We start from the raw sequence: 20,544 nt of genomic DNA on the forward strand, positions 1-20,544 counted from the left end.
AATAAGTTAGGGAATTGATAGCAGAGGAACTGTTACATGTACATAAAAATTCATTAGAAAAGGGAATAGTGCCAGAGGACTGGCGGACAGCTAATGTTATTCCAATATTTAAAAAGGGAAGTAGAACAAGTCCAGGGAACTATAGACCAATCAGTTTAATGTCGATGGTAGGAAAGATAATGGAATCTTTATTCAAAGATGTAATAGAGAAACATCAAGAAAATGAAAATATAATAACGAATCGTCAGCATGGATTTCAGAAAGGAAAGTCATGCCTGACCAAACTTATTGAATTCTTTGAAGAAATAACAAAGAGTAGTGCAGGGTAATGCAGTAGTTGCAATATATTTGGATTTTCACAAGGCCTTCGATAAGGTCTCATTGTAGACTGAAGACTAAGGTCAGAGCATGTGGAGTCAGAGGACTTGTAGCAGAATGGATAGCAAGCTGGCTACAAAACAGAAAACAGAGAGTAGGGGTTAAGGGTAGCTACTCAGGCTGGCAAAAGGTGGGAAGTGGTGTTCGACAGGGATCAATGCTGGGACCACTGTTGTTCACAATTTACAACAACAATTTGGATTTGGGAATCGGAAATGCAATTTCAAAATTTGCGGACGACACCAAATTGGGGGATGCAGTTAATACAAAGGAGGAGTGCGACAAAATGCAAGAAGACATTAATAAACTTTGCAGAATGAGTGTGTAATTGGCAAATGAATTTCAATATAGCTAAGTGCATTTTGGTAGGAAGAATAAAGAGGCCACACACTGCTTGGATAATAAGAGTCTAAATAGGGTCGAGGAGCAGAGGGATCGGGGGGTACAGATTCACAAATCACTAAAAGTAGTGACACAGGTTAATAAGGCCATAAAAAGGCAAATCAAACACTGGGGTTTATTTCTAGAGGGATAGAACTGAATAGAATGGGCCAATACTCTCTGGAGTTTAGAATAATGGGAGGTGATCTCATTGGAACATATAAGATTCTGAGGGGGCTTGACAGGGTAGACGCTGAGAGGCTGTTTCCCTGGCAGGCGAGTCTTGAACTAGGGGACATAGTCTCAGGATAAGGAATCGGCCATTTAAGACTGAGATGAGGAGGAATTTCTTCACTCAGAGGATTGTGAATCTTTGGAATTCTCTCCCCCAGGGGGCTGTGGGCGCTCAGTCGTTCAGTATATTCAAGGCTGAGATCTTTAGATTTTTGGACTCGGGGGCAATCGAGGGATATGGGGATTGGGCGGGAAAGTGGAGTTGAGGTTGAAGATCAGCCATGATCTGATTGAATGGCAGAGCAGACTCGAGGGGCCGAATGGCCTACTCCTGCTCCTATTTCTTACGAAAAAATTCTACTCTGTTTTCTGTTTTGTAGCCAGCTTACTATCCATTCTGCTTCCTGTCCCCTGACTCCACATGCTCTGACCTTAGTCACGAGTCTACTATGTGGTACCTGCATTCGGAGAGGTCCGGGGTGGGGGGGGGGGGAGGGGAGGGGTCGGGTGAGGGTTCCAGGGGGGAGTGGTCTAGGGGGGTGGTGACGTGTGGGGGAAGGGTTCCGGGAAGTGGGGGGGTGCGGTGAGCTGGCAGGGGAGGGGAGGGGTCTGGGTGGGAGTGATGAGGCGGGGGAGGGGAGGGGAGGGGTCTGGGTGGGGGTGATGAGGCGGGGGAGGTGAGGGGAGGGGTCTGGGTGGGGGTGATGAGGCGGGGAGGGGAGGGGTCTGGGTGGGGGGTGATGAGGCAGAGGAGGTGAGGGTACCCAGGGGAGGGGTCTGGGTGGGGGTGATGAGGCGGGGGAGGTGAGGGGTCTGGGTGGGGGGGTGATGAGGTGGGGGAGGTGAGGGTACCCATGGGAGGGGTCTGGGTGGGGGTGATGAGGCGGGGGAGGTGAGGGTACCCAGGGGAGGGGTCTGGGTGGGGGTGATGAGGCGGGGGAGGGGAGGGTACCCATGGGAGGGGTCTGGGTGGGGGTGATGAGGCGGGGGAGGTGAGGGTACCCAGGGGAGGGGTCTGGGTGGGGGTGATGAGGCGGGGGAGGTGAGGGTACCCAGGGGAGGGGTCTGGGTGGGGGTGATGAGGCGGGGGAGGTGAGGGTACCCATGGAGGGGTCTGGGTGGGGGTGATGAGGCGGGGGAGGTGGGGGTGATGAGGCGGGGGAGGTGAGGGTACCCAGGGGTGGGGTCTGGGTGGGGGTGATGAGGCGGGGGAGGGGAGGGGTCTGGGTGGGGGGTGATGAGGTGGGGGAGGGGAGGGGTCTGGGTGGGGGGTGATGAGGTGGGGGAGGGGAGGGGTCTGGGTGGGGGTGATGAGGCGGGGGAGGTGAGGGGAGGGGTCTGGGTGGGGGGTGATGAGGCGGGGGAGGGGTGGGGTCTGGGTGGGGGGTGATGAGGTGGGGGAGGGGAGGGGTCTGGGTGGGGGGTGATGAGGTGGGGGAGGGGTGGGGTCTGGGTGGGGGTGATGAGGCGGGGGAGGTGAGGGGAGGGGTCTGGGTGGGGGTGATGAGGCGGGGGAGGTGAGGGGAGGGGTCTGGGTGGGGGTGATGAGGCGGGGGAGGTGAGGGGAGGGGTCTGGGTGGGGGTGATGAGGCGGGGGAGGTGAGGGGAGGGGTCTGGGTGGGGGTGATGAGGCGGGGGAGGTGAGGGGAGGGGTCTGGGTGGGGGTGATGAGGCGGGGGAGGTGAGGGGAGGGGTCTGGGTGGGGGTGATGAGGCGGGGGAGGTGAGGGGAGGGGTCTGGGTGGGGGTGATGAGGCGGGGGACTATGGCTGTGTCTCTGTTCCAGATTATCAGTTGACCGTCACCATTTGCCTCTCCAGCCGCTCGGTGCTGCAGGAAGTTCTCGACACTGATCTGAGCAACGAGACGTTCCCGTTCTCCACGCACCAGATTGTGGAGGCCGCGGGTCACAAGGTGAGTTGCTCGTTTTCTGCCGGACGTTGCTCAGTGTTTACAGGTCTGTCTAATCTGACTCAGCTTGATCTCATCTCACAGGCGTTAAAGATTCTAACATTCCACGACCTGGATTGGTCGTCACGCCGACCAGTGCCAGTGTTACTGAGGGGCACTGGCAGCCTATTTACCAAATATGGTGTGGAGTAAATGATAACACAATGCCTTCATTTTTTCACCATTTTCTCCCTGACTCTGGCTAGGATTCGGTTTTTAACTTGAGAACATTGGAATATCAGAACCGCCCAGGCCCAGGGTCTGGGGAATATCATATCCCAACATTTCTCTCAACCCCTCTATCAAATCCTTCTCCAGCTACTTATCCAACTTTCTCTCTCAGTGGCAGATACAATCAGCCCATTCCACACATTCCCCTCCTGTGCAGAGGATTTTAATCTGAACTCTTTGTCGCTCTTGTAGAATCTGTGACTGGTAAATGTATTGCTCTTTATCTTGTCCTGTATAATCTGGGATCCTCCTGGGATCAGCTTGAATCTTCCCCTCCCCAGTATGAACATTCGCAGCTTCGACAGACTCTCCCCATAACTGTCGAACCCAATCCCAGCACTCGGTTCAGTCACACATCGCTGCCCCCTCTCCAGTGCCCAGGGCGAGGGCTGGCCCAGCGCTCTGTACCAACCCAGTGGCTCCCTGAGATCTGAGCTCTAACCCTCCGGTTACACAGCCCAGGGACCTGTCTGCTGCCTTTCCTGCTGATTCACACTGCACTCTCAAAGCTACTCGCTGGGTAACCTCGCCCGATCGTCAGGAGAACCACAAATCTCCACTCTATGAAGCGGTCAGATGATTTGACTGTGTTGATAGCTCCATCTGGTAACCTGTGGGTCAGACACCGTGTCACCAGGTGGGAATCTCAGGCAGCAAGGGCTTTCTGTAAGAAGGCAATGGGATTTGATTGGAGGAAAGGAGTCGCCCTGATCGTGTTATAACAGAGCTGAAGGCGGAGACTAAACTCTGAGTTGAATTCCTGTGTTGTTGGAGTCAGATTCTGACCTACAGGAGCATGAAATATGTCGGAGTAAATAAAGTGCAGTCGGAGCCATGAGAGAAGTGTCACCAGGTCCAATCTTCTGTTCAGTGTGAAGATCTCGGTGTTGGTGCCTGTAACTGAGTGCTCACAAGAGATCACATCTGGACAGTGTCTGAGAATCGCTCACCACAGAATGCTGGGGGGGCCCCGCTAACCAAACCAAACCAGCCCAGCCCCGCTAACCAAACCAAACCAGCCCAGCCCCGCTAACCAAACCAAACCAGCCCAGCCCCGCTAACCAAACCAAACCAGCCCAGCCCCGCTAACCAAACCAGCCCAGCCCCGCTAACCAAACCAAACCAGCCCCGCTAACCAAACCAAACCAGCCCAGCCCCGCTAACCAAACCAAACCAGCCCCGCTAACCAAACCAAACCAGCCCAGCCCCGCTAACCAAACCAGCCCAGCCCCGCTAACCAAACCAAACCAGCCCAGCCCCGCTAACCAAACCAGCCCAGCCCCGCTAACCAAACCAGCCCAGCCCCGCTAACCAAACCAAACCAGCCCAGCCCCGCTAACCAAACTAAACCAGCCCCACTAACCAAACCAAACCAGCCCAGCCCCGCTAACCAAACCAAACCAGCCCCGCTAACCAAACCAAACCAGCCCCGCTAACCAAACCAAACCAGCCCAGCCCCACTAACCAAACCAAACCAGCCCCGCTAACCAAACCAAACCAGCGCAGGCCCGCTAACCAAACCAAACCAGCGCAGCCCCGCTAACCAATCCAAACCAGCCCAGCCCCGCTAACCAATCCAAACCAGCCCAGCCCCGCTAACCAATCCAAACCAGCCCAGCCCCGCTAACCAATCCAAACCAGCCCAGCCCCGCTAACCAAACCAAACCAGCCCAGCCCCGCTAACCAAGTCCCGTTCTCCCATTACCCCTGTGCTCACTGACCTACATTGGCTCCCAGTCTGGCAACGGCTCGATTTTAAAATTCTCATCCTTGGTTTCCAATCTCTCCATGTCCTCGCCCCTCCCTATCTCTGTAACCTCCACCAGCCCACAACCCTCCGAGATCTCTGCGTTCCTCCAATTCTGGTCTCTTGTGCATCCCCGATTTTAATCGCTCCACCATTGGCGGCCGTGCCTTCAGCTGCCTAGGCCCTAAGCTCTGGAATTCCCTCCCTAAACCTCTCCACCTCTCTCTCCTCCTTTAAGACGCTCCTGCGTGGCTCAAAGATTGGTGTGGGAGAAGTGGGTTTCGATTTGTGGGGCACTGGCCCCAGTACTGGGGAAAGAGGGAGCTGTTCCGCTGGGACGGGCTTCACCTGAACCATGCTGGGACCAGAGTTCTAGCGAAACGAATAACTGGGGAGGTCGATAGGGCTTTAAACTAAATAAGGGGGGGGAGGGTCCCGGTGGAGAGAAATCTAGAATGCGAAAGAGAAAAGACAAAGAAGCAGTGCAGGAAAGTGATTGGGGTAAGGATAATCAGATTGGGTCAGGAAGGGACAGAGCGTACAAACAAAAGACAACAAATAGGGTCTGGGTAAGAAAAAATGGTAATTAGACAAATAGGGCCATAGTACAAAAAAATGTTAAGATGTCTAAAAATGTTAAAAAGACAAATCTAAAGGCCCTGTATCTGAATGCACGAAGCATTCGTAATAAGGGAGAGGAATTAACAGCGCAAATAGATGTAAACGGATATCATATAATTGCGATTACAGAGACACGGCTGCAGGGTGACCAAGGCTGGGAGCTGAATATCCAAGGGTATTCGATATTTAGGAAGGACAGGCAAAAAGGAAAAGGAGGTGGGGTGGTGTTGTTAGTAAAGGAGGAAATCAGAGCAATAGTGAGAAAGGATATTGGCTCAGAAAATCAAGATGTAGAATCAGTCTGGGTGGAGTTAAGAAGCACCAAGGGGCAGAAAACACTGGTGGGAGTTGTCTATAGGCCTCCAAACAGTAGTGGTAATGTAGGGGACGGCATCAAACAGGAAATTAGAGATGCATGTAACAAGGGTACTACAGTGATCATGGGTGACTTTAATCTACATATAGACTGGCCAAACCAAATTAGCGATAATACTGTGGAGGATGAATTCATGGAGTGTGTACGAGATGGTTTTTTAGACCAGTATGTTGAGGAGCCAACCAGGGAACAGGCTATCCTAGATTGGGTATTGTGCAAAGAGAAGGGGTTAATTAATAATTTTTTTTTTATTCGTTCATGGGATGTGGGCGTCGCTGGTGAGGCCGGCATTTATTGCCCATCCCTAATTGCCCTTGAGAAGGTGGTGGTGAGCCGCCTTCTTGAACCGCTGCAGTCCGTGTGGTGACGGTTCTCCCACAGTGCCGTTAGGAAGGGAGTTCCAGGATTTTGACCCAGCGACGATGAAGGAACGGCGATATATTTCCAAGTCGGGATGGTGTGTGACTTGGAGGGGAATGTGCAGGTGGTGTTGTTCCCATGTGCCTGCTGCTCTTGTCCTTCTAGGTGGTAGAGGTCGCGGGTTTGGGAGGTGCTGTCGAAGAAGCCTCGGCGAGTTGCTGCAGTGCATCCTGTGGATGGTACACACTGCAGCCACAGTGCGCCGGTGGTGAAGGGAGTGAATGTTTAGGGTGGTGGATGGGGTGCCAATCAAGCGGGCTGCTTTGTCCTGGATGGTGTCGAGCTTCTTGGGTGTTGTTGGAGCTGCACTCATCCAGGCAAGTGGAGAGTATTCCATCACACTCCTGACTTGTGCCTTGTAGATGGTGGAAAGGCTTTGGGGAGTCAGGAGGTGAGTCACTCGCCACAGAATAACCAGCCTCTGGCCTGCTCTTGTAGCCACAGTATTTATGTGGATGGTCCAGTTAAGTTTCTGGTCAATGGTGACCCCCAGGATGTTGATGGTGGGGGATTTGGCGATGGTAATGCCGTTGAATGTCAAGGGGAGGTGGTTAGACTCTCTCTTGTTGGAGATGGTCATTGCCTGGCACTTGTCTGGCGCGAATGTTACTTGCCACTCATGAGCCCAAGCCTGGATGTTGTCCAGGTCTTGCTGCATGCGGGCTCGGACTGCTTCATTATTTGAGGGGTTGCGAATCTTGTTGTGCGGGGTCTTTTAGGGAAGAATGACCATAACAGGATAGAATTCTTCATTAAGATGGAAAGTGAAGTAGTCCAATCCGAAACTAGGGTCCTAAATCTGAAGAAAGGAAATTCCGAAGGTATGAGGAGTGAGTTGGCTCTGATAGATTGGGAGCTTCATTAAAAGGCATGACGGTGGACAGGCAATGGCTAACATTTAAGGAACGAATGCATGAATTGCAACAATTATACATTCCTTTCTGGCGCAAAAACACAAAAGGAAAAGCGGCCCAACCATGGCTAACAAAAGAAATTAAGGATTAAATTAGAGCCAGACCTTTCAGGAGCGAGATTAGAAAACATTTTTGCACACAAAGGGTGGTAGAAGTTTGGAACTCTTGATACTAGCTCAATTGCTAAATTTAAATGTGAGATCGATAGTTTTTTGGCAACCAAAGGTATTAAGGGATATGGGCCAAAGGCAGGTATATGGAGTTAGATCACAGATCAGCCATGATCTTATCAAATGGTGGAGCAGGCTCGAGGGGCTGAATGGCCTACTCCTGTTCCTATGTTCCTAATTAAACAAATGCTTTGGTTCTGTCTTCACAGAAGAGGACACAAATAACTTGCCAGAAATGCGAGGGAACCAAGGGACTAGTGAGAAGGAGGAATTAAAGGAAATTAGTATTAGTAAAAAAATAATGCTGGAGAAATTAATGGGACTGAAAGCCAATAAATCCCCAGGGCCTGATAATCTGCATCCCAGAGTACTAAAAGAGGTAGCCATGGAAATAGTGGATGCATTAGTTGTCATCTTCCAAAATTCTACAGATTCTGGAACAGTTCCTGCAGATTGGAGGGAAGCAAATGTAACCCCACTATTTAAAAAAGGAGGGAGAGGGAAAACAGGGAACTACAGACCTGTTAGCCTAACATCAGTAGCAGGGAAAATGCTGAAGTCTATTATAAAGGATGTGATAACAGGACACTTAGAAAATATGAGCGGGATTAGACAAAGTCAACACGGGTTTATGAAAGGGAAATCATGTTTGACAAACCTACTGGAGTTTTTTGAGGATGTAACTGGTAGAATAGATAAGGGAGAACCAGTGGATGTGGGGTATTTGGATTTTCAGAAGGCCTTTGATAAAGTCTCACATAAGAGGTTAGTGTACAAAATTAAAGCACATGGGATTGGGGGGAATATACTGGCATGGATTGAGAATTGGTTAACAGACAGGAAACAGAGAGTAGGAATAAACGGGTCTGTTTCAGGTTGACAGACTGTGACTAGTGGGGTACCGCAGGGATCAGTGCTTGGGCCCCAGCTATTCACAATATATATCAACGATTTGGATGAGGGAACCAAATGTAATATTTCCAAGTTTGCTGACGACACACAACTAGGTGAGATCGTGAGTTGTGAGGAGGATGCAAAGAGGCTTCAAGGCAATTTAGATAAGTTGTGAGTGGGCAAATACATGGCAGATACAATATAATGTGGATAAATGTGAAGTTATCCACTTCGGAAGGAAAAACAGAAAGGCAGAGTATTATTTAAATGGTGATAGATTGGGAAATGTTGATGTACAAACGAACCTGGGTGTCCTTGTACACCAGTCACTGAAAGCAAACATGCAGGTGCAGCAAGCAGTTAGGAAGGCAAATGGTATGTTGGCCTTCATTGCAAGAGGATTTGAGTACAGGAGCATGGATGTCTTACTGCAGTTATACAGGGCCTTGGTGAGACCACACCTGGAGTATTGTGTGCAGTTTTGGTCTCCTTACCTAAGAAAGGATATACTTGCCATAGAGGGAGTGCAGCGAAGGTTCACCAGACTGATTCCTGAGATGGCAGGACTGTCGTATGAGGAGAGATTGGGTCGACTCGGCCTGTATTCACTCGAGTTTAGAAGAATGAGAGGGGATCTCATTGAAACATATAAAATTCTGACGGGGCTCGACAGACTGGATGCAGGGAGGATGTTTCCCCTGGCTGGGGGGTCTAGAACGAGGGGTCACAGTCTCAGGGTACGGGGTAGGACATTTAGGACTGAGATGAGGAGAAATTTCTTCACTCAGAGGGTGGTGAACCTGTGGAATTCTCTACCACAGAAGGCTGTGGAGGCCAAGTCACTGAATATATTTAAGATGGAGCTAGATAGATTTCTAGACACAAAAGGCATCAAGGGGCATGGGGAGAGAGCGGGAATATGGTATTGAGATAGAGGATCAGCCATGATCATATTGAATGGCGGAGCAGGCTCGAAGGGCTGAATGGCCCACTCCTGCTCCTATTTTCTATGTTTCTATGTTTAAAAACTACCTCTTTGACCAAGCTTTAGGTCACCTGTCCTAATATCTCCTTATGTGGCTCGGTGTCAAATTTTGTTTGATAATCGCTCCTGTGAAGCACCTTGGGACCTTTCTCTATGTTAAAGGTGCTATATAAATGCAAGTTGTTGTTGCTGCAGGAGGCAGATGATTAGCTGCCCCTGTATTCACCAGACGTGTTGATTCAAGGCTTGTGTTAGTGCTGAATATTGTGTGGAGGTCTTGGTTCACGAGTGGGAGGGAGGGCCGGGGTGTTTTATCACAAGTCTTAATGAAGATAATTATCACCGTGCGTCAGCACTGAGAGGCAGTGGATTCTTGTGTTTTATCCTCTGTCAGTGCAGTTACTGTGGAGGGTTTAGCAGATGATGCTCAGTGAGATTGTCCATTATTTTAATTTGAGAACTAATCTGGTTATTGTAAATGGGATAAACTAGCAGATGGAGTAAAGTCACAGGAATGAGTTCAGGGTTTGTGCAGCCGTGTCACTGAGAGTTTCTAGCCCTGTGTATTACTGAGTCTGTGTTAGAACATAGGGAAAGGAGGAGGCCATTCAGCCCCTTAAGCCTGTTCCCCCATTCAGTGAGATCATGGCTGATCTGTGACCTAACTCCATATACCCGCCTTAGCCCCATATCCCTTAATAACTTTGGTTAACAAAAATCTATCAATCTCAGATTTAAAATTAACAATTGAGCTAGCATCAACTGCCGTTTGTGGAAGAGAATTCCAAACCTCTCCCACCCTTTGTGTGTAGAAATGTTTCCTAACTTCACTCCTGAAAGTCCTGGCTTTAATTTTTAGACTGTGCCCCCTACTCCTAGACTCCCCAACCAGCGGGACTAGTTTCTCTCTATCGACCCTATCCGTTCCCCTTAATATCTTCAAAACTTCGATCTAGTCACCCCTTAATCTTCTAAATTCCAGGGAATATAACCCTAGTTTGTGTCATCTCTCCTTGTAATTAAACCCTTGGAATCCAGGTATCATTCTAGTAAACCTACGCTGCACTCCCTCCAAGGCCAATATGTCCTTCCGAAGGTGCGGTGCCCAGAACTGCTCACAGTACTCCAGGTGCGGTCTAACCAGGGTTTTGTATAGCTGCAGCATAACTTCTGCCCTCTTGTATTCTAGTCCTCTGGATATAAAGGCCAGCATTCCATTAGCCTTATTGATTATTTTCTGTACCTGTTCATGACATTTTAATGTTCAGGGTGTTTCTATACAGGGGCTCATCCTGTGCCCTAACTGGCCCTTGTTGGCAATGACCAGACCTGTGGGCTCCAATTTGGGGCTGATGGGAGTAATTTCCCAGCCAGTGATGATGCGTAGAGAGGGTCAGGGCATTGGGGGTCAGGGGGGAGAGATGGTACGGCCCAGAGGGCGGGGCCGGGGGGGGGGGGGTCGGGGGGAGATGGTTCGGCCCAGAGGGCGGGGCCAGGGGGGGTCGGGGGGAGATGGTTCGGCCCAGAGGGCGGGGCCGGGGGTGGGTCGGGGGGAGATGGTGCGGGTCAGGGGGAGATGGTGGGGTTGAGGGGGGGGTGGGGAGACGGTCCTGGATAGTGTGGAGAGATTGAGGGGGTCCCAGAGCTGCTCAATGGGGCACAGACCAGCGTGAGTATCAAACACCAATACAAAGGGACTCACTTCCGGTGGGAGCTGGTAACTGATGATTTTACCTGTCCCTCAGGAGGGTTAAATGCCAAACAGCATTTCACCCACTGAAAGTGCAATCATAGAAATTCAGTGCATGGGAAGCCATTCGGCCTATCGATTCTGTGCTGGCTGTGTTATTCGTGGCGGATCAGAGCTAACCACTTACCTGCCATCTCCTCACTCTCTCCCCATATCATTTAATATTTCCTTCCACTGTTTCTCTAAGTCCCTGTTAATCACTGTCACTCTGCTCCAGTAGTGACCTGTGGGAATGAATTTATATTCTAAGAATGACATGTGACGAGTTCCTCCGCCACTCCCACTTTATGCTTCAGTATGAATCCCCCCCATCCCCCCATCCCCCCATCCCCCCTCGTTACTGAATCAATGCTGAGTACAGTTTCTCACCACTTACTCCTCGCACCTATCCAAGCCTTCGATTGGAGATGTCAGATCCCAAACCTTCTCTGCTCCAATCAACACAACTCTTGCTTCTCAGGTGTTTCATCCCAGACTTCAGTTATGTGGAGGAGCTGGGACTGTCCTCCTGGAGGAGCTGGGACTGTCCTCCTGGAGGAGCTGGGACTGTCCTCCTGGAGGAGCTGGGACTGTCCTCCTGGAGGAGCTGGGACTGTCCTCCTGGAGGAGCTAGGACTGTCCTCCTGGAGGAGCTGGGACTGTCCTCCTGGGGAAGCTGGGACTGTCCTCCTGGAGGAGCTGGGATTGTCCTCCTGGAGGAGCTGGGACTGTCCTCCTGGAGGAGCTGGGACTGTCCTCCTGGGGAAGCTGGAACTGTCCTCCTGGAGGAGCTAGGACTGTCCTCCTGGGGAAGCTGGGACTGTCCTCCTGGAGGAGCTGGGACTGTCCTCCTGGAGGAGCTGGGACTGTCCTCCTGGAGGAGCTGGGACTGTCCTCCTGGAGGAGCTGGGACTGTCCTCCTGGAGGAGCTGGGACTGTCCTCCTGGAGGAGCTGGGACTGTCCTCCTGGAGGAGCTGGGACTGTCCTCCTGGGGAAGCTGGGACTGTCCTCCTGGAGGAGCTGGGACTGTCCTCCTGGAGGAGCTGGGACTGTCCTCCTGGAGGAGCTGGGACTGTCCTCCTGGAGGAGCTGGGACTGTCCTCCTGGAGGAGCTGGGACTGTCCTCCTGGGGAAGCTGGGACTGTCCTCCTGGGGAAGCTGGGACTGTCCTCCTGGAGGAGCTGAGATTGTCCTCCTGGAGGAGCTGGGACTGTCCTCCTGGAGGAGCTGGAGCTGGGACTGTCCTCCTGGAGGAGCTGGAGCTGGGACTGTCCTCCTGGAGGAGCTGGGACTGTCCTCCTGGAGGAGCTGGGACTGTCCTCCTGGAGGAGCTGGGACTGTCCTCCTGGAGGAGCTGGGACTGTCCTCCTGGAGGAGCTGGGACTGTCCTCCTGGAGGAGCTGGGACTGTCCTCCTGGAGGAGCTGGGACTGTCCTCCTGGAGGAGCTGGGACTGTCCTCCTGGAGGAGCTGGGACTGTCCTCCTGGAGGAGCTGGGATTGTCCTCCTTAGAGCAGAGACGGTTAAGGGGAGATTTAATAGAAGTTTCCAAAATCATGAGACGTTTTGATAGAGTAAATAAGGAGAAACTGTTTCCAGTGGCAGGAGGGTCGGTAACCAGAGGACACAGATTTAAGATAATTGGCAAAAGAACCAGAGGGGAGATGAGGAGATTTTTTACGCAGCGAGTTGTTCTGATCTGGAATGCGCTGCCTGAAAGGGCGGTGGAAGCAGATTCAATAATAACTTTCAAAAGGGAATTGGATAAATACTGGAAAAGGAGACATTTGCAGGGCCATGGGGAAAGAGCAGGGGACTGGGACTGATTGGACAGCTCGTTCAAAGAGCCGGCACAGGCACGATGGGCTGAATGGCCTCCTCCTGTGCTGCAAGATTCTACGACTGATTCGATAATCCCCGACCCTAACACTGACCTGTTGGGAATTCTCGTTAATCAGATTTTCTTGTTTGGAAGGTGCGAGCAATGAGACTGTCTTTTGTTGGTGAAATGGGCTGGGAGCTGCATGTGCCAGAGAAATCCTGTGTGCCCGTCCACCGTGCCGTGATGAGAGCTGGCGCCAAATTTGGAATCGCCAACGCCGGCTACAGAGCTATCGATTCCCTCAGCATCGAGAAAGGTAAAACTCTCTGCCGTGTTTGGTCCTGCAGCACAGTGCGATCGCACTCCCACTTTGGCACCTCAGTCAAACGGTGAAGGATCTCTCTCCGCAATGGTGACCTGTGCCCTCTCTCTGACCCTGATTGACCCTCTTTCTATTCCCACCGTTTCCTGATTCTATTTCCAGCACGTGCAGCTTTTCATTTTTCCCGATAACGAGCGACACTGTTCAACATTTGATCAAATGGTAAAATCTCTGCTACTCCAGCCATTTAAAAATCAATGATAATTGATTTCCACCATGGAGCAGATGGACAGGCTGGAGGGGTCAGGGATCGAGGGGTCAGGGATCGAGGGGTCAGGGATCGAGGGGTCAGGGATCGAGGCCACCTGGGTAAAGCTGTGGTCCTTGGCCACAAGAGTGAAGCAGCCAATGTCATTTAATGAGTTTGTCCATTCCACTGATGCATCTCTCACTGGCACAGTGGCATTCCATGGACCTTCCTCCTGGGAATCTAAATCCAGGTGTCAGACGGGGCTCAGTGGGTAACACTTCACCCCTGAGTCAGAAGGTCGTGGGTTCAAGTCCCACTCCAGAGACTTGAGCCAATAATCTAGGCTGACACTCCCAGGTCAGTACTGAGGGAACACTGCACTGTCGGAGGGTCAGTACTGAGGGAGCGCCGCACTGTCGGAGGGTCAGTACTGAGGGAGCGCTGCACTGTCGGAGGGTCAGTACTGAGGGAGCGCCGCACTGTCGGAGGGTCAGTACTGAGGGAGCGCTGCACTGTCGGAGGGTCAGTACTGAGGGAGCGCTGCACTGTCGGAGGGTCAGTACTGAGGGAGCGCCGCACTGTCGGAGGGTCAGTACTGAGGGAGCGCTGCACTGTCGGAGGGTCAGTACTGAGGGAGCGCTGCGCTGTCGGAGGGTCGGTACTGAGGGAGCGCTGCACTGTCGGAGGGGCAGTACTGAGGGAGCGCTGCACTGTCGGAGGGGCAGTACTGAGGGAGCGCTGCACTGTCGGAGGGGCAGTACTGAGGGAGCGCTGCACTGTCGGAGGGGCAGTACTGAGGGAGCGCTGCCCTGTCGGAGGGTCAGTACTGAGGGAGCGCTGCACTGTCGGAGGGTCAGTACTGAGGGAGTGCCGCACTGTCGGAGGGTCGGTACTGAGGGAGCGCTGCACTGTCGGAGGGTCAGTACTGAGGGAGTGCTGCACTGTCGGAGGGTCAGTACTGAGGGAGCGCTGCACTGTCGGAGGGTCAGTACTGAGGGAGCGCTGCACTGTCGGAGGGTCAGTACTGAGGGAGCGCTGCACTGTCGGAGGGTCAGTACTGAGGGAGCGCTGCACTGTCAGAGGGTCAGTACTGAGGGAGCGCTGCACTGTCGGAGGGTCAGTACTGAGGGAGCGCTGCACTGTCGGAGGGTCAGTACTGAGGGAGTGCCGCACTGTCGGAGGGTCAGTACTGAGGGAGCACTGCACTGTCGGAGGGTCAGTACTGAGGGAGCGCTGCACTGTCGGAGGGGCAGTACTGAGGGAGCGCTGCACTGTCGGAGGGTCAGTACTGAGGGAGTGCCGCACTGTCGGAGGGTCAGTACTGAGGGAGCGCTGCACTGTCGGAGGGTCAGTACTGAGGGAGCGCTGCACTGTCGGAGGGGCAGTACTGAGGGAGCGCTGCACTGTCGGAGGGTCAGTACTGAGGGAGTGCTGCACTGTCGGAGGAGCAGTACTGAGGGAGCGCTGCCCTGTCGGAGGGTCAGTACTGAGGGAGCGCTGCACTGTCGGAGGAGCAGTACTGAGGGAGCGTCTGCCATGTCAGAGGGTCAGTACTGAGGGAGTGCTGCACTGTCGGAGGGTCAGTACTGAGGGAGTGCCGCACTGTCGGAGGGTCAGTAATGAGGGAGCGCTGCACTGTCGGAGGGTCAGTACTGAGGGAGCGCTGCACTGTCGGAGGGTCAGTACTGAGGGAGCGCTGCACTGTTGGAGGGGCAGTACTGAGGGAGCGCTGCCCTGTCGGAGGGGCAGTACTGATGGAGTGCTGCACTGTCGGAGGAGCAGTACTGAGGGAGCGCTGCCCTGTCGGAGGGTCAGTACTGAGGGAGCGCTGCACTGTCGGAGGGTCAGTACTGAGGGAGCGTCTGCCATGTCAGAGGGTCAGTACTGAGGGAGTGCTGCACTGTCGGAGGGTCAGTACTGAGGGAGTGCCGCACTGTCGGAGGGTCAGTACTGAGGGAGCGCTGCACTGTCGGAGGGGCAGTACTGAGGGAGCGCTGCACTGTCGGAGGAGCAGTACTGAGGGAGCGTCTGCCATGTCAGAGGGGCAGTACTGAGGGAGCGCTGCCCTGTCGGAGGGGCAGTACTGAGGGAGCGCTGCCCTGTCGGAGGGGCAGTACTGAGGGAGCGCTGCCCTGTCGGAGGGGCAGTACTGAGGGAGCGCTGCACTGTTGGAGGGGCAGTACTGAGGGAGCGCTGCACTGTCGGAGGGTCAGTACTGAGGGAGCGCTGCACTGTCGGAGGGTCAGTACTGAGGGAGCGCTGCACTGTCGGAGGGGCAGTACTGAGGGAGCGCTGACCTGTCGGAGGGGCAGTACTGAGGGAGTGCTGCACTGTCGGAGGGTCAGTACTGAGGGAGCGCTGCACTGTCGGAGGGTCAGTACTGAGGGAGCGCTGCACTGTCGGAGGGTCAGTACTGAGGGAGCGCTGCACTGTCGGAGGGGCAGTACTGAGGGAGTGCTGCACTGTCGGAGGGGCAGTATTGAGGGAGTGCTGCACTGTTGGAGGGGCAGTACTGAGGGAGCGCTGCACTGTCGGAGGGTCAGTACTGAGGGAGCGCTGCACTGTCGGAGGAGCAGTACTGAGGGAGCGTCTGCCATGTCAGAGGGGCAGTACTGAGGGAGCGCCGCACTGTCGGAGGGGCCGTCTTTAGGATGTGATGTTAAACCGAGGCTCCATCTGTCCTGTCAGATGGAGGTAAAAGATCGCATGGCACTATTCAAAGAAGAGCAGGGGGAATTCTCCCCGGTGTCTTGGGGCCAATATTTATCCCTCAACCAACATCACTAAAAACAGATTACCTGGTCATTATCTCATTGCTGTTTGTGGGATCTTGCTGTGCCCAAACTTGCTGCCACGTTTCCTACATTACAACAGTGACTAAACTTCAAAAGTACTTCATTGGCTCTAAAGCGCTTTGGGACGTCCTGAGTCGGTGAAAGGTGCTCACAGGTGCAAGTCTTGAGTTAACGAGAAAACTGATTGGAGATCAGGGTTTGGGATCAGGGTTTGGGATCAGGGTTTGTCCATCACGTGTCCCCTGCTCAATCCTTGTTCTTGATTGAAGCTGTGTGTAGCCCCTGACTGTAAAAGGCCGACCTTGGCAGGTAAGGGATGTGAGACGCAGACTCTTTAAACGGAAGCACGCTGATTGGCAGCTCCCCTTGTGTTGCAGGGTACAGACACTGGCACGCTGACCTTCGATCCGATGACACTCCACTGGAAGCTGGACTTGCTTTCACATGCAAACTGAAGTCAAAAATCCCATTTCTTGGCCGAGAGGCTTTGGAGAAGCAGAAGGCGGAGGGTCTTTTTAAACGCCTGGTGTGTTTCACCATTGATGAGTGAGTCTCTGAATCTGAACAGTCTCCGTCCTGGTGTGGGGAGAACCCAGCACCTCGGGTTATTATTTAAATATAGAGAAAAGTATTGTTTGAAGTTAATCTCCATTTAGTGTGTGAGCAAGACTGTAAGGAACATTCTGATGTACAATTTAAAATGCTGAGTAATTGCAGCTCAGTGTGACGGCCCGGGGAGGAGGCTGCCTGCAAAGAGCAGAATCACAGCTTCATCTGTTCAGTCGATTGGCCAATCCCCAAACCCAGCCAAGTCTAAAAAAATAGAGCATTGAGCTATCGAGAACATTCATAGTGTTCGGTTGCCTGGGAATCCCTGACCATTTGTACCAGCGCCCCCTGAGTGGGCCCAGTTTCAATCCTTTGTTCCATTCCTCAGACGTGAAACTACTGAATTAATGGCGGGATTGAGATACTTTACAGGCCAGGAAATGTCAGCCAGGCTTGTTTTAACATTCGTTTTACACGTGGAATTTTTGGGACCAAAGTATGTGGAAGGACAGGATTCAGGCTCCTTCCCGTTTCATCCTCCAGGTCAGACCCTGCTGACCACTCGCTGGCTTGCCTGGTCTGAGCTTTGGTGGTGTTTTCATCATATTCTCCTGTCTGTTTTTGATACAAACGCCAATCCTTATCCTGCAGGAAAGTGCCCATGTTCGGCCTGGAAGTTATTTGGAGGAACGGGAAACTGGTCGGACACATCCGGAGGGCCGATTTCGCATTTACGCTCAATAAGACCATAGCTTACGGCTATATCAGGGACACTGAGGGTGGAGTGGTAAGTAGAAGTAATATGGACACCTGGGAGTGTTTGATGGGACAGTGTAGAGGGAGCTTTACTCTGTATCTAACCCTGTACCTGCCCTGGGAGTGTTTGATGGGACAGTGTAGAGGGAGCTTTACTCTGTATCTAACCCTGTACCTGCCCTGGGAGTGTTTGATGGGACAGTGTAGAGGGGGCTTTACTCTGTACCTAACCCTGTACCTGCCCTGGGAGTGTTTGATGGGACAGTGTAGAGGGGGCTTTACTCTGTACCTAACCCTGTACCTGCCCTGGGAGTGTTTGATGGGACAGTGTAGAGGGGGCTTTACTCTGTACCTAACACGTGCTAACAGTTGGTTGATCAGATATTGGAAAATTCATTGAGACATTAAGATACTGAGTTTTAACAATTCCTGGAGTACGGGAAAAGGTCCTCTGTTTATGACCAGGACAACACTCTCCTAATCTCTGGAGGTAACTCAAGTTCCCTCTTTGCACATTAGGACTGTCACTTGGATCCTGAGTCCATTACTTCTATCTCATGGAGTCACACAACACAGGAGGAGGCAATTCGGCCCATCGTGCCTGTGCCGGCTCTTTGAAAGATCTATCCAATTAGTCCCACTCCCCTGATCTTTTCCCATAGCCCTGCAAATTTTTCCTTTTCAAGTATTTATCCAATTCCCTTTTTCTTTCTCTTCTCTTTATCCCTCTTGGTCCCTTCTCTCCTGTTTCCTCGCCTTCCTGTTACCCAGTCATGCCTCCTTTCATTTTTCCCCTCTCAGGTACTTTTTCCCCCAATCCCTGCCCCAACCCTTCACCACTCCTTGACCTTCTGACTCTCCTGCCGCTGTCCCAGGCTTGACTCCCCCTTAGATAAGCCTACAGCTTCCCCCTGAGTCTCTCTTGGCATCCTTCGAAGGGCCCTTCGAGGCACTTGTCACTGCCTCCTGCCTCCTTACGAGCAGCAACCCCAATTGCCCCGCCCTCCTCTCACCGACTGGCCTGCTCAGCGCATCTGCTGGGGACTAAACTTGCTAATCTCCCTCCCACCCCACTCACCCCTCCCACCGTTGACCCTGTGAACTCTGCAAGCATATCCGCTCTCACCACCCCTCTCTGCTTCTCCTTCCAGAATGTCCATTCGTTTGTGAACAGGGCCCTTGCCGTCCATGAGCTTATTGTGGATGATTACATCGACATCATGGCCTTGACGGAAACCTGGCTGATGGGTGATGACACCTTCCCCTTGAGTGAAGCCTCCCCGCCTGACGATATCTTCCACCACTTGCCCCACCCAGACCGCCGCGGTGGCGGTGTGTCCCTTATCACCAAATCACACCTTGGTCTGTCCCCCGACTCCTCTGGCACCTTCTCCTCAGCTTCTCCCCTACCAACCGTCTCCTTAAACCCCTCTCCCCGTCCTCTCTCTCCACCCTCACCTCCAACAAGAAGTGTGCGAGGAGCTCATGGACATGTTTATCGTTAAGATTGAGACCATCTGTTCAGCTGCTTCTGCCACTTCCCCCCCTGCCCAAGCCCTGAACTTACAACTTTCTCCAGTTTCTCTCCTATCTCCCCACATGCCCTCTCTGAGCTCATCTTGACCATGAGACCCATCTCTTGCTCCCTTGACCTCATTCCAACTAAACAATTGACCCCCCCCAGCTTCCCTTCCTGACCCCCATGTTAGCTGATAGTTAACAGTTCCCTCTTCTCAGGTACTGTCCCCCTCCCCTTCAAATCTGCCGTCATCACCCCCTCCTCCAGAAACCCACTCTTGACCCCTCTGTCCTTGAACGTTTTGTCGCCTCCCAAATCCGTGCCCATCTTTCCTGCAACTCTGTGTTTGAATCCCTCCAATCAGGTTTCCTTCCCTGCCACAGTACTGAAATGGCCCTTATTGAAGTCACAAATGAGATCCTGTGTGACTGTGACCGGGGTAAACTCTCCCTCCTCATCCTTCTCCACCTGTCTGCAGCCTTTGACACGGGTTGACCACACCATCCTCCTCCAATGCCTCTCCTCCATCGTCCAGCTGGGTGGGACTGCGCTCGTCTGGTTCCATTCTTATCCAGTCATAGCCAGAGAATCACCTGCAATGGTTTCTCTTCCCGCTCCCGCTCCGTTACCTCCGGAGTCCCCCAAGGATCTATCCTCGGCCCCTCCTATTTCTCATCTACATGCTGCCCCTTGGCGCAAGATGTGGGTGTGGTTCCTGATAAATACTTTGTGTCTGACTTCACAAAGGAGAGGGATGATGCAGAGATTGAAGTTAAGGAGGGGGAGTGTGAAATATTGGATGGGATAAACATAGTGAGAGAGGAAATATTAAGGGGTTTAGCATCTTTGAAAGTGGATAAATCGCCAGGCCCAGATGAAATGTATCCCAGGCTGCTAAGAGAAGCAAGGGAGGAAATAGCGGAGGCTCTGACCATCATTTTCCAATCCTCACTGGATACAGGCGTGGTGCCGGAGGACTGGAGGACTGCTAACATTGTACAGTTGTTTAAAAAGGGACTGAGTAATTACAGGCCAGTCAGCCTAACTTCGGTGGTGGGCAAATTATTGGAAAAAATTGTGAGGGACAGGATAAATCATCATTTAGAAAGTCACGGGTTAATCAAGGACAGTCAGCATGGATTAGTTAAGGGAAGATCATCCCTGACTAACTTAATTGAATTTGTGGAGGCGGTAACTAGGAGGGTCGATGAGGGTAATGCAATTGAGGCAGTCTACATGGATTTTAGCAAGGCTTTTGACAAGGTCCCACATGGCAGACTGGTCAGAAAAGTAAAAGCTCATGGGATCCAAGGGAAAGTGGGTAGTTGGATCCAGAATTGGCTCAGTGGCAGGAAGCAAAGGGTAATGGTCGACTCTGTTTTTGTGACTGGAAGGCTGTTTCCAGTGGGGTTCCGCAGGGTTTAGTACTGGGTCCCTTGCTTTTTGTGTTATTTATTAATGATTTGGACTTAAATGTCGGGGCTTGATTAAGAAGTTTGCAG

The 20,544-nt window shown here is 52.5% G+C and overlaps 1 protein-coding gene across 1 annotated transcript in view; it reads left to right on the forward strand.

The window, feature by feature from the left end:
• LOC137300363 (sarcosine dehydrogenase, mitochondrial-like) overlaps positions 1 to 20,544 on the forward strand; it is an 86,355-nt gene that overhangs the window by 54,669 nt on the left and 11,142 nt on the right. The window contains exons 14-17 of the mRNA XM_067969447.1: positions 2,779 to 2,906; positions 13,005 to 13,167; positions 16,596 to 16,764; positions 17,419 to 17,554. Coding sequence (XP_067825548.1) covers positions 2,779 to 2,906; positions 13,005 to 13,167; positions 16,596 to 16,764; positions 17,419 to 17,554 — 596 coding nt within the window. The remainder of the gene's footprint in view (positions 1 to 2,778; positions 2,907 to 13,004; positions 13,168 to 16,595; positions 16,765 to 17,418; positions 17,555 to 20,544) is intronic.

This window comes from Heptranchias perlo, chromosome 31 (assembly GCF_035084215.1).
Source record: "Heptranchias perlo isolate sHepPer1 chromosome 31, sHepPer1.hap1, whole genome shotgun sequence".
NCBI classification, from domain to species: Eukaryota; Metazoa; Chordata; class Chondrichthyes; order Hexanchiformes; family Hexanchidae; genus Heptranchias; species Heptranchias perlo.